The sequence below is a fragment of the Bufo bufo genome, chromosome 5, assembly GCF_905171765.1.
Source record: "Bufo bufo chromosome 5, aBufBuf1.1, whole genome shotgun sequence".
Lineage (NCBI taxonomy): Eukaryota > Metazoa > Chordata > Amphibia > Anura > Bufonidae > Bufo > Bufo bufo.
In genome coordinates, this window is record NC_053393.1 from 433,551,713 (window position 1) to 433,566,709 (window position 14,997).

Consider the following 14,997-nt stretch of genomic DNA (forward strand, 5'->3'; position numbering starts at 1 on the left):
GTAATCTCACTTCAGAGAATAAGAGATTTGTAAAGTCTACAATACTCATCATCTACAAGCCGCAATTCTTACCCACTTCAGTTTGGGAATACATTTTCTTCCCTTTTTCGCTTTGAATTAAAACTTTTTTTTAAATCGCCACCTTCATGGCATCAAGTATATTCTAAGAATAATTTATTATAAGTTTCAAAAGGCTATACAAATACTTATAAGCGTTATGGCAAGGGATATGCTCTGTATGAACAAATATTACAACCATTTGTTTGGTTTATATTCAGATTCGGGTACTTTCTAATCTTTGCAGTCTGGTCCTACAGTAAACAGATGTAAAAAGTATAACTATAAAAGTCTTTTTTTCTGCTTCCACTTAATTTCTTAATTCTTTGTTACTTTGTGCAGTTTAGAAAATATCCTAATTTTACAATATTCAAAAAAAAAAAAAAAACCTGCTGTTGATGGATCTGTTATTCATATTTTGTTTCTCTGTTTAAAAAACGGATGAAAGAGAAAAAGAAGGGGGATTATTAACTGTACTTATAGGTATGATCAAATACCTGAAACCCCCATATATATATATATATATATACCTGGCTGCCAAGGAGCGGAATGAAGTCCAGTGATACCATGTTTGCGTAAAGGTGTCATTAGGGATGCAGCCTAGTTTGGTACTTTTTTGTTTTTCCATCTCTGCATAACTGTGCTTTTCCGTTGACATAGCCTTAGGGTGGCTTGTTGTTGAGGGCCGAGTTTTTAATGGCATTATTTTGTGAATTATATCTAACGTCTAACTTTTAAAAATGTTTTGGGATGACATGAAAAAAGCACCTGGATTCTACCATAGTTTTTTGTGGTTTGTTTCTATGATATTCACTGTGCAGGATATTCTGCAAGTCAGTATTATTATGTCATTAACAAATTTATGTATATTTTTTTATGTTTTTGTAATTTTACACAAACCTGTTTTTGTGTCACTGCATTAAAATACCGATAACATTTTTATTCTTCAGTCGATGGAGCTCTATGAGAGCTTGTTTTTTTACGTGACAAGTTTTCGTTTTTGGAGTACGATACATTCAACTTTTTAGTTGCTTCTTGCACTTTTGGGAGGTGGAATGAACAGCAACTTTGGCTTTTTTATATTTTACACTGTTTACTGTATGGGACCAAAAAAATGTCATCTCATTGTGTGGGTCACAGTTATACCCCCATTATGTATTTTTTCTTAATATATTCTTAAGATAAATAAACATGTTTGCAAAAGAAAGGGCAAATCTGTATTATTATTTTGTATCATTATATTTACCTTGTTTTATTTATTTTTTTATTTTATTTTTTTAACTTTTTTACATTTTTTTTTTGTCCGGCTAGGGAACTTGAGTGTGCGATCTTCTGATATATAATACAATGGAATACTCCTATAATACTTGCTATAATAACTGACATAATTCCTGTTCAGCCATGCCAAAAGCAGGCCAAAGGACCATTTTTTAGGCTCCTGGCGGCCATAGAAACCTTTCTGAACCCCACAAACACATTGCAGGGCGACCAGTCCCCTCCCTCTCCTTTATCACTTAGGCTACTTTTACACTAGCTTTTTTTGCGAATCCATCATGGATCTGCAAAAACGCTTCCGTTACAATAATACAACCGCATGCATCTGTCCTGAACGGATCTGGTTGTATTATGTCTTCTATAGCCATGACGGATCCGTCTTGAACACCATTTCAAGTCAATAAGGGACGGATCCGTTTTCTGTTGTGCCAGATTGTGTTAGAGAAAACTGATCCGTCCCTATTGACTTACATTGTGTGCCAGGACGGATCCGTTTGGCTCCGCTTCGTCAGGCGGACAGCAAAACGCTGCAGTCTGCGTTTTGGTGTCCGCCTCCAGAGCAGAATGGAGACTAATCGGAGGCAAACTGATGCATTCTGAGCGGATCCTTTTCCATTCAGAATGCATTAGGGCAAAACTGATCCGTTTTAGACCGCTTGTGGGAGCCCTGAACGGATCTCACAAACGGAAAGCCAAAACGCCAGTGTGAAAGTAGCCTTAGTTACCCATGTGATCACAAGCCTGCTACAGCAGACCCCCTTCTATAACATCCTAATTGAAAACTGCACTAATTATGTGTTGTCATTGCAAAGTGGATCTTTAATCCATAAGCTGTAAGAAGTTGCTTCAGAAGTTAGCCTGCTTGTTGATAGTTTCCAAGTGTCAACTATAATATAAAAAAAAATATAGTAAACAGGCTAATGAAGATTATACTGATAAGTCAGTAAAGATTTTCACGGTTGGCCATAGTGTTCTTGTCATGCACACACTGGGAACACTAAGCCAGTTCTTACGCAACCTAGCAGATTGCTGCCTTAGGTCTTAGATTTTTAGACGGATGTGCATGTGACCTGTCGAAGAGAAGGTGCAGAGAGATTGCCATCGATCCAGGTTAGAGGTTCCATGTTAGAGTTAGGCCAAGGGTGTAGCTATAGGGGGTGCAGAGGTAGCAGTCGCTACCGGACCCAGGAGCCTGAGGGGGTCTAAAGACCCTTGTGCCGCATAAGAAGACGCCAGTATTATAGAAAGTGCATGCTGGTCAAGTTAGATCTCTGACTGGAGGGAAGGGGTTGGGTCAAGAATTTGCCATGGGGTAGGGAAGGGGTTGTCGTCTCAATTTTTGCCTCAGGCAGCATGAAGGCGATGTGCTTCCCTGACCGCCAAACCCTGAGGGCCCAAGCTGAACTCTTGCACCAGGGCCTGTGAGCCTTTAGCTACGCCCCTGAGTTAGGCTATAGAAACACAACAGCTTCACCTTTTGTCAGATGTATATTTTCTTAAAGAAAAAAAAATCTGCTGCATTGCAATAACTATTAAAATGGTTTGATGTAAAATCATCTGACTTTTAAGCATACCGTATGTCTTTCAGGAACACTTACCCAAAACGAAATGGTCTTCAAGCGTCTTCACCTTGGCACAGTGTCCTATGGTACAGATACAATGGATGAAATCCAGAGCCATGTAGCGAGCTCCTACTCACTGGTAAGCCAGGTTTTCTAGGCACTTGAGGTGAATTACTAAAGACCGTGTGAGGAATTCTTAATTTATGTGGCATTTCTTTTCTTCTGTGCTTCTGAATTAAAACTGGTGCAAACAGTCCTTGCTGCAAACATGTTGCTGACTTCCACACAGTCTTCTTGGGAAGTAATTGCCCACAGCTTTGGCATTGCTTTTAGATGACTGGAAATCCGATCTTTACATTACGGAAATTTTCAGATACAAATGTGATTCTTTAAAGAGAGTCTGTCACCACCCTGGACCATTTGTATGGCACTGTAGCTGCCCTATTGGCATTTCCAAATACAACTTTCTGTCCAAATCACATTTTTCTAGCCTCCAAAAAACAGGTTTTCATAATTATGCTAACAAGGTGAAAAGAGCCCAGGGACTGTATTTATTGGTGCTGGAATCCAGCCGTTCCCATCAGAATGGAGCCCCATTCTCTCCACCTCCTAGTCTCCGCATATGTCCTTTGTGTGCCTGTGACATCTGTTACCTTCTGTGGGCAGCGGCTTCAATAACTGAACTGTGCATGTGGCACAAGTGCACAGATATGCACCTCTGCAAGACTCCATTTAAAGAATTACATCCGTATCTGAAAATTTCCAAAATGGATTCCGCACATAATTTAAATCTGCAGCAGGTCCATTCATGGAGTAGATTTCACCCTTTGCAGTGCACAGTGTGAAACCCACATCATTTATACTATGAATGCCTCTATTGTGTCTGGCTTGTATATGGCTCTAATAATTTTATTATTTTTTTTTTAAACCCACCTGTTGTAAAGCAGATTGTGCTTGCCCAGATCCTAATTAAACATACATGCGACCACTCCAGAAACACGCAGAGAAATTTCAATTTGTGATAATAAGCGCTTCCAGTCACCTACCCGGTTAGGCAATGGAAGTCTTGCAACATTGATTTCCCTCTCTTTTGTTGTATCCTGTTTTATTAATAAAAAAAGACAGCCCTCTTGTACAATAACGCAACAGAGAAATCTATTATAACATGATTATATTTTCCCACTGGAAGCATTCCGTGACAGAGAGCATAATCTTTAATGGAATCTGTGTGAAATTAAATTATACAAGCATCAATAAACATAACATAATTCAGAAGGAGTAAATCCGCTTAATTTATTTGCGTCTGTAATGACATCGGCGAATGTAGAATGCAAATGCAAAGGTTCAAAGCAGGAGTTGAGAAGCAGATGAGCAGAAAAGTTAAACCCATTATTATACAGCACTGTAATTTGATGGGCAGTGTGTTCACGGATCAGTGGTTCAGTGCACTGAGCCTAAGACAGCACATGGCTCCAAAGTGGGCTCTTCTTATTGCGACAGCACATAGGGACATGGTGGGTGGATATTATACCGTTTAACGTAAAGCATTGTGTGCCTAATAATAATGATATAAGTATGCTAGGTGTTGCCTGCCATCATTCAACTCAGTTATGTAATGCTGGAAATGAAAACATTTTCCTTGACTCACCAAGTTTTAATTGCAAAGGAGAAGTCTTTATGTTTCCGAAATGCCTGAAATCCCTTAAAAAGAAACCATTTACTTTATTTCATCCTAAAATAAAATAAAAAAGCTACTAGTAAATATAATATACACTACTCACAAAAAGTTAGGGATATTTGGCTTTTGCGTGAAATGTATGGAAAACGTAAAAAGTTCATGCTACAGTAATATTATATCATGAAAGTAGGGCATTTTAGTAGAACCATGCAATGGTGATTTCCTCATCTTAAACAATTTATTGAAACAAAAGTTAACACTAGTGGTGGGTTTACCCCCACAAAAAATGGCGCTGTCTCAAAAACTTGTCATATGGCCTTGAGCATCAAATACAGCTTGACAACGAGTCAACTTATTGTCTGCTGAGGCATGGCATCCCACTCTTCTTGAAGGGCAGCTCTCAGGTCATTGAGGTTCTGCGGTACAAAGTTACGAGCCTCTACACGGCGACTCAGCTAATCCTATAGGTTTTCAATGGGGTTCAAGTCTGGAGAAAGTGCAGACGACTCCATTTGAGGTACCCCAGTCTCCAGCAAGCGTTCCTTAATGATGTGACCTCGAGAAGCTGGCGCATTGTCATCCAGGAAGATGAAATTAGGCCTGTGTTGTTCATGCCGAGGCACAGTGACTGGATTAATGATGTTATTCCAGTAGTATGGGCTTGTCACTGTACCATTCATAAAGTGCAGGGCAGTTCTGTATTGACTAGACACACCTGCCCACACTGTAATACCACCACCACCACCAAAGACTCATCTGTTGACAACAGTGGCTGATGCATAGCGCTCTCCTTGATGTCTTAAACATCGTTGGCGGCCATCATTTCTGCTCAGCGTGAATCGACTTTCATCAGTGAACAGTACTGAGGCCCACTGGTCCCTCATCCAACGTAAATGCTCCCAGGCACATTCAAGTCGATGACACCTTTGCCTGGTGGTGTGGTCAAGTACCCTTGCAGGTCGTCTAGCATGCAGACCACGCTGATGTAAATGGTTTTGAATGGTCTGACGTGACACTTGGGTACCTCTCACCTCCCTTAAATATGCCTGGAGTTGTGTGGCATTCATCATCTGATTTCGCAGGGCATTGTTCACAATGAAGAGGCCATCAGTGTGGGATGTAGCCAAAGGACGTCCACTTCTATGCCTTTCTGTGACTCTTTCAGTCTCTCTATATCTCTATTGCAACCTGCTGATGACACTCTGTGACACTCCAAGCTCAGTGGTCACTTCCGTCTGAGAACATCCTGCTTGAAGCCTCACAATAGTGAGGTGTCGTCTTGGTCTCATGATGTCAAAATGTGAACAGCGTGATGAGAATTTTAATTGAACCAATAAATGTATTGAGCGATTCATGGATCAAACACCTGTTGTGAATTTTGCCGTTAAGCTCCTTGTTAGAGAACAGTAAGTTGTGCAAAAAGTACTGAAACATTGAACAGTTGGACATGTGCATTCAAAAGTTTATAGAAGGTCACATTAAGTTCACCTGTAAAGGTTTGAGTGCATTTTAAGTTCATCCTGAAATTTCACCCACAAGCCAAATATCCTTATCTTTTTGTGTTAAATCAACCATTATAGGTCATCCAGCTTCACCAGACTCATGAATAGCAGTAATCTAAGCAAGGGGGATATGTCACTCAATAAGGCTACTTTCCCACTAGCGTTTGGGGCTCCGCTTGTGAGTTCCGTTTGAAGGCTCTCACAAGCGGCCCCGAACGGATCCGTCCAGCCCTAATGCATTCTGAGTGGACGCGGATCCGCTCAGAATGCATCAGTTTGGCACCGTTTGTCCTCCGCTCCGCTCAGCAGGCGGACCCCTGAACGCAGCTTGCAGCGTTCGGGTGTCCGCCTGGCCGTGCGGAGGCAAACGGATCCGTCCAGACTTACAATGTAAGTCAATGGGGACGGATCCGTTTGAAGTTGACACAATATGGCTCAATTTTCAAACGGATCCGTCCCCTATTGACTTTCAAGGTAAAGTCAAAACGGATCCGTTTGCATTAATATGAACAAAAAAAGAAAAAAAAAATTTTTTTTTTTTTTTTTTTCATGGTAATGCAAACGGATCCGTTCTGAACGGATGCAAGCGTTTGCATTATAGGTGCGGATCCGTCTGTGCAGATACCAGACGGATCCGCACCTAACGCAGGTGTGAAAGTAGCCTAAACTGTGACATTTGAATGACATCCCCTAGATGAGCCTCTCCTCCTTAATTGACAAGGCCAGGCAAGATGACTATGCAGGAACCTAGCCCCGTCAATCAAGATGGAGAGAGAGGGGCTGGCAGAGCAAGCAGGAGGAGCAAGGGTGCACAGAGTGGCTTGGGCCTACCCTCGGTGCATTTAACTGTTCATTCTCATGTGGCTTAGGCCTCATGCTCACAAACGTTGTTTGGGACCACATCCGAGCTGCTTTTTTTTTGCGGCTCGGATGCGGATTGATTCACTTCAATGGGGCAAAATAATATCTGTGTTTTGCGGATCTCGATTTGCAGACCGCAAAACACAGTATGGCCGTGTGCATGAGACCTTAAACATACTTTTTCTCCTCAATGAAGCAATGGATTGCTAAATAGAAAGGTATCATTACTCTAACTGAGCTAGTCCTACAAGGCTCTGTGTTGGGTTGAACAGTGAAATTCCTGGTGACTCCCTTTAGCAATTCAGCAATAGAGACAGGGTTGTACATAGAAGGTAACAAACACACTTTATCCAGCTCACCTCACTGGTCAGTCAATAGTCCCGACTCCTGAAGCCTTTTGGGTGTGTCCCAGTTGCAGTCAGCATGAAAGTAGAAAAGAACGGCTCCGGATTCAAATAGAGATCCTCTAAAACTTCTTCTTTATTAATATAAGTAATAGTACAGCAGACACATCCACCTGGTATACAAGACTTGTTGACGTGTTTCAGACACTTGGTCCTTAGTCGTAACAACATTTCATAATGAAACACTAGAATTTAAATGTACCATAATCCCTCCTCTCCCAAATCCGGGGGAAGGAAAAAGGTTACACCATTGGTCGCTTCATTAGATTAAACACCATTCACCTACACGCATCTAATCAGGTCGTAGATGTCTTTCACATTGTGCACTGGTATTTATCCACCTTAACCCTTGGAAGTCCATGACCCTGAGGCACCAGCCATATACTTTAGGTCCTTTCAAGGTGGAGAAAATTTTAAAATTGCATGCTAAAATTGCATTCACAGTGTGAATTGCATGCTACTCATAAAAACATCTGGTGACAATTACTAATATGGCCTATCTCTATGTCATTGAATTTCCACCATATAGGTATCCACATGACCAACATGGAAAGATGATATATACACAAATCTCTTTCTTCATTTATAACACATGTTTTGACACATTTTTAATAGCTTTTTTCCAACTTTTTTCAAACAAATTTTTTTTCTCATATTATTTACTGTTTACTCTTTTTGGATAACTTATTGGTGGATGTACATTAACTCCTTCTTTAAATTCAGGCCGGCTGGAACCCTGCTATTCAGCCTGAAAATCCAAAACGCCTCCCGTAGGAGAGTAAACAGTAAATAATATGAGAAAAAAATGTGTTTGGAAAAAAGCTATTAAAAATGTGTCAAAACATGTGTTATAAATGAAGAAAGAGATTTGTGTATATATAATCTTTCCATGTTGGTCATGTGGATACCTATATGGTGGAAATTCAATGACATAGAGATAGGCCATATTAGTAATTGTCACCAGATGTTTTTATGAGTAGCATGCAATTCACACTGTGCGGTTTTTAAATTTTCTCCACCTTGAAAGGACCTAAAGTATATGGCTTGTGCCTCAGGGTCATGGACTTCCAAGGGTTAAGGTGGATAAATACCAGTGCACAATGTGAAAGACATCTACGACCTGATTGGATGCGTGTAGGTGAATGGTGTTTAATCTAATGAAGCAACCAATGGTGTAACCTTTTTCCTTCCCCCGGATTTGGGAGAGGAGGGATAATGGTACATTTAAATTCTAGTGTTTCATTATTAAATGTTGTTACGACTAAGGACCAAGTGTCTGAAACGCGTCAACAAGTCTTGTATACCAGGTGGATGTGTCTGCTGTACTATTACTTATATTAATAAAGAAGAAGTTTTAGAGGATCTCTATTTGAATCCGGAGCCGTTCTTTTCTACTTTCATGCTTGTACATAGAAGATCAGCTTTGCTGTCCAAGAAAAAAGGGCCAGGTTTTTGTTACCCCCTCCTCAACCTTTCCATGAACATTAAACTAATTCCCCACCACCTTGTTTGTGCTCAATGTATCTCTAATGGAGAGTGAAGTGCCAAGGTTCTCACCACTTAATATCTTAGGGCAGGGGTTAGCAACCTTTGGCACTCCAGTTGTTTGGAAACTACAATTCCCAGCATGCTCCATTCACTTATTTGGGAGTTCTGAGAAGAGCAGAGCAAGTATGCATTCTGGGAGTTGTAGTTTCACAACAGCTAGAGTGCCAGAGGTTGCCTACCCCTATGTTGGGGTATGGAATCAAACAGACCTGGGCCCCTTCTCCCCTAGGTTCCCATGGACATGTGGGCTGGCTCTATAGGTGGTCACTAGGGATGAATGAATTGATTTGTCTCATTAGCATAGCTTTATGTATGGTTTGAGACATTGTGTTTATTGCTACATTTTGTCCCTCTATGAACTGTGTACAGGGTGGGCCATTTATATGGATACACCTTAATAAAATGGGAATGGTTGGTGATATTAACTTCCTGTTTGTGGAACATTAGTATATGTAAGGGGGGAAACTTTTCAAGATGGGTGGTGACCATGGCGGCCATTTTGAAGTCGGCCATTTTGAATCCAACTTTTGTTTTTTCAATAGGAAGAGGGTCATGTGACACATCAAACTTATTGCGAATTTCACAAGAAAAACAATGGTATGCTTGGTTTTAACGTAACTTTATTCTTTCATGAGTTATATTTCTGGCCACTTATAAAATGTGTTCAATGTGCTGCCCATTGTGTTGGATTGTCAATGCAACCCTCTTCTCCCACTCTTCACACACTGATAGCAACACCGCAGGAGAAATGCTAGCACAGGCTTTCAGTATCCGTAGTTTCAGGTACTGCACATCTTGTATCTTCACCTTCTTGCCTAGGCCATTTTTTGCAAATTTGACATGTGTCACTTTATGTGGTAATAGCTTTAACCTCCTCAGGACCGCCGTACGCAGGATTGCATCTTTGCGGCGGTCCTGTTGTTCTGGGTGGACGCGCCGGTGCGTCCTCTCGCGAGACGCGAGATTTCCTGTGAACGCGCGCACACAGGCGCGCGCGTTCACAGGATCGGAAGGTAAGCGAGTGGATCTCCAGCCTGCCAGCGGCGATCGTTCGCTGGCAGGCTGGAGATGTGATTTTTTTAACCCCTAACAGGTATATTAGACGCTGTTTTGATAACAGCGTCTAATATACCTGCTACCTGGTCCTCTGGTGGTCCCCTTTGTTTGGATCGACCACCAGAGGACACAGGCAGCTCAGTAATATGTTGCACCAAGCACCACTACACTACACCCCCCCCCCCCCCCGTCACTTATTAACCCCTTATTAGCCCTTGATCACCCCTGATCACCCCATATAGACTCCCTGATCACCCCCCTGTCATTGATTACCCCCCTGTCATTGATCACCCCCCTGTAAAGCTCCATTCAGATGTCCGCATGATTTTTACGGATCCACTGATAGACTGATCGGATCCGTAAAAATCATACGGACGTCTGAATGCAGCCTTACAGGGGAGTGATCAATGACTGTGGTGATCACCCCATATAGACTCCCTGATCACCCCCCTGTCATTGATTACCCCTCTGTCATTGATCAACCCCCTGTAAAGCTCCATTCAGATGTCCGCATGATTTTTACGGATCCACTGATAGACTGATCGGATCCGTAAAAATCATACGGACGTCTGAATGGAGCCTTACAGGGGAGTGATCAATGACTGTGGTGATCACCCCATATAGACTCCCTGATCACCCCCCTGTCATTGATTACCCCCCTGTCATTGATCACCCCCCTGTAAAGCTCCATTCAGATGTCCGCATGATTTTTACGGATCCACTGATAGACTGATCGGATCCGTAAAAATCATACGGACGTCTGAATGCAGCCTTACAGGGGAGTGATCAATGACTGTGGTGATCACCCCATATAGACTCCCTGATCACCCCCCTGTCATTGATTACCCCCCTGTAAAGCTCCATTCAGATGTCCGCATGATTTTTACGGATCCACTGATAGACTGATCGGATCCGTAAAAATCATACGGACGTCTGAATGCAGCCTTACAGGGGAGTGATCAATGACGGAGGTGATCACCCCATATAGACTCCCTGATCACCCCCCTGTCATTGATTACCCCTCTGTCATTGATCACCCCCCTGTAAAGCTCCATTCAGATGTCCGCATGATTTTTACGGATCCACTGATAGACTGATCGGATCCGTAAAAATCATACGGACGTCTGAATGCAGCCTTACAGGGGAGTGATCAATGACTGTGGTGATCACCCCATATAGACTCCCTGATCACCCCCCTGTCATTGATTACCCCTCTGTCATTGATCACCCCCCTGTAAAGCTCCATTCAGATGTCCGCATGATTTTTACGGATCCACTGATAGACTGATCGGATCCGTAAAAATCATACGGACGTCTGAATGCAGCCTTACAGGGGGGTGATCAATGACAGTTGGGTGATCACCCCATATAGACTCCCTGATCACCCCCCTGTCATTGATCACCCCCCCTGTCATTGATCACCCCCCTGTCATTGATCCCCCCCCCTCTGTAAGGCTGCATTCAGTCTTTTTTTTGGCCCAAGTTAGCGGAATTTTTTTTTTTTTCTTACAAAGTCACATATTCCACTAACTTGTGACAAAAAATAAAATCTCACATGAACTCACCATACCCCTCACGGAATCCAAATGCGTAAAATTTTTTAGACATTTATATTCCAGACTTCCTCTCACGCTTTAGGGACCCTAGAATGCCAGGGCAGTATAAATACCCCACATGTGACCCCATTTCGGAAAGAAGACACCCCAAGGTATTCCGTGAGGGGCATATTGAGTCCATGAAAGATTGAAATTTTTGTCCCAAGTTAGCGGAACGGGAGACTTTGTGAGAAAAAAATAAAAAATATCAATTTCCGCTAACTTGTGCCAAAAAAAAAAAATTTCTATGAACTCGCCATGCCCCTCATTGAATACCTTGGGGTGTCTTCTTTCCAAAATGGGGTCACATGTGGGGTATTTATACTGCCCTGGCATTCTAGGGGCCCCAAAGCGTGAGAAGAAGTCTGGTATCCAAATGTCTAAAAATGCCCTCCTAAAAGGAATTTGGGCCCCTTTGCGCATCTAGGCTGCAAAAAAGTGTCACACATCTGGTATCGCCGTACTCAGGAGAAGTTGGGCAATTTGTTTTGGGGTGTCATTTTACATATACCCATGCTGGGTGAGATAAATATCTTGGTCAAATGCCAACTTTGTATAAAAAAATGGAAAAAGTTGTCTTTTGCCAAGATATTTCTCTCACCCAGCATGGATATATGTAAAAAGACACCCCAAAACACATTCCCCAACGTCTCCTGAATACGGCGATACCACATGTGTGACACTTTTTTGCAGCCTAGGTTGGCAATGGGGCCCACATTCCAAAGAGCACCTTTCGGATTTCACTGGTCATTTACCTACTTACCACACATTAGGGCCCCTGGAAAATGCCAGGGCAGTATAACTACCCCACAAGTGACCCCATTTTGGAAAGAAGACACCCCAAGGTATTCCGTGAGGGGCATGGCGAGTTCCTAGAATTTTTTATTTTTTGTCACAAGTTAGTGGAAAATGATGATTTTTTTATTTTTTATTTTTTTTCATACAAAGTCTCATATTCCACTAACTTGTGACAAAAAATAAAAACTTCCATGAACTCACTATGCCCATCAGCGAATACCCTGGGGTCTCTTCTTTCCAAAATGGGGTCACTTGTGGGGTAGTTATACTGCCCTGGCATTCTAGGGGCCCAAATGTGTGGTAAGGAGTTTGAAATCAAATTCTGTAAAAAATGACGAGTGAAATCCGAAAGGTGCTCTTTGGAATATGGGCCCCTTTGCCCACCTAGGCTGCAAAAAAGTGTCACACATCTGGTATCTCCGTACTCAGGAGAAGGTGGGGAATGTGTTTTGGGGTGTCATTTTATATATACCCATGCTGGGTGAGAGAAATATCTTGGCAAAAGACAACTTTTCCCATTTTTTTATACAAAGTTGGCATTTGACCAAGATATTTATCTCACCCAGCATGGGTATATGTAAAAAGACACCCCAAAACACATTCCCCAACGTCTCCTGAATACGGCGATACCAGATGTGTGACACTTTTTTGCAGCCTAGGTGGGCAAAGGGGCCCACATTCCAAAGAGCACCTTTCGGATTTCACTGGTCATTTACCTACTTACCACACATTAGGGCCCCTGGAAAATGCCAGGGCAGTATAACTACCCCACAAGTGACCCCATTTTGGAAAGAAGACACCCCAAGGTATTCCGTGAGGGGCATGGCGAGTTCCTAGAATTTTTTATTTTTTGTCACAAGTTAGTGGAAAATGATGATTTTTTTTTTTTTTTTTTTTTTTCATACAAAGTCTCATATTCCACTAACTTGTGACAAAAAATAAAAACTTCCATGAACTCACTATGCCCATCAGCGAATACCCTGGGGTCTCTTCTTTCCAAAATGGGGTCACTTGTGGGGTAGTTATACTGCCCTGGCATTCTAGGGGCCCAAATGTGTGGTAAGGAGTTTGAAATCAAATTCTGTAAAAAATGAAGAGTGAAATCCGAAAGGTGCTCTTTGGAATATGGGCCCCTTTGCCCACCTAGGCTGCAAAAAAGTGTCACACATCTGGTATCTCCGTACTCAGGAGAAGGTGGGGAATGTGTTTTGGGGTGTCATTTTACATATACCCATGCTGGGTGAGAGAAATATCTTGGCAAAAGACAACTTTTCCCATTTTTTTATACAAAGTTGGCATTTGACCAAGATATTTATCTCACCCAGCATGGGTATATGTAAAAAGACACCCCAAAACACATTCCCCAACTTCTACTGAATACGGAGATACCAGATGTGTGACACTTTTTTGCAGCCTAGGTGGGCAAAGGGGCCCACATTCCAAAGAGCACCTTTCGGATTTCACTCGTCATTTTTTACAGAATTTGATTTCAAACTCCTTACCACACATTTGGGCCCCTAGAATGCCAGGGCAGTATAACTACCCCACAAGTGACCCCATTTTGGAAAGAAGAGACCCCAGGGTATTCGCTGATGGGCATAGTGAGTTCATGGAAGTTTTTATTTTTTGTCACAAGTTAGTGGAATATGAGACTTTGTAAGAAAAAAAAAAAAAAGAAAAAAATCATCATTTTCCGCTAACTTGTGACAAAAAATAAAAAGTTCTATGAACTCACTATGCCCATCAGCGAATACCTTAGGGTGTGTATTTTCCGAAATGGGGTCATTTGTGGGGTGTTTGTACTGTCTGGCCATTGTAGAACCTCAGGAAACATGACAGGTGCTCAGAAAGTCAGAGCTGCTTCAAAAAGCGGAAATTCACATTTTTGTACCATAGTTTGTAAACGCTATAACTTTTACCCAAACCATTTTTTTTTTACCCAAACATTTTTTTTTAATCAAAGACATGTAGAACAATAAATTTAGAGCAAAATTTATATATGGATGTCGTTTTTTTTGCAAAATTTTACAACTGAAAGTGAAAAAATCGTTAAATTTCGATTAATAACAAAAAAAGTAAAAATGTCAGCAGCAATGAAATACCACCAAATGAAAGCTCTATTAGTGAGAAGAAAAGGAGGTAAAATTCATTTGGGTGGTAAGTTGCATGACCGAGCAATAAACGGTGAAAGTAGTGTAGGTCAGAAGTGTAAAAAGTGGCCTGGTCTTTCAGGGTGTTTAAGCACTGGGGGCTGAGGTGGTTAAAACGCTTTTACTTATCCAGGCCTTCTGAGATTGTTTTCTCGTCACATATTGTACTTCATGACAGTGGTAAAATTGAGTCAAAATATTTATTTTTTATTTATAAAAAAAATACCAAATTTACCCAAAATTTCCAAATTTCAATTTGTCTACTTTTATAATAGATGGTAATACCTCCAAAAATAGTTATTACTTTACATTACCCATATGTCTACTTCATGTTTGGATCATTTTGAAAATTCCATTTTATTTTTTTGGAACGTTAGAAGGCTTAGAAGTTTAGAAACAAATCTTAAAATTTTTAAGAACATTTCCATACCCCAATTTTTTCAGGACCAGTTCAGTTATGAAGTTACTTTCTGGCGCTTACATATTAGAAACCACGCATAAATCACCCCAA

At 41.4% G+C, this 14,997-nt stretch overlaps 1 protein-coding gene across 1 annotated transcript in view; it reads left to right on the plus strand.

The window, feature by feature from the left end:
- Window positions 1-14,997, plus strand: part of ATP9B (ATPase phospholipid transporting 9B (putative)) — a 255,314-nt gene that overhangs the window by 122,885 nt on the left and 117,432 nt on the right. Inside the window, exon 8 of the mRNA XM_040433993.1 lies at window positions 2,921-3,033. Coding sequence (XP_040289927.1) covers window positions 2,921-3,033 — 113 coding nt within the window. The remainder of the gene's footprint in view (window positions 1-2,920; window positions 3,034-14,997) is intronic.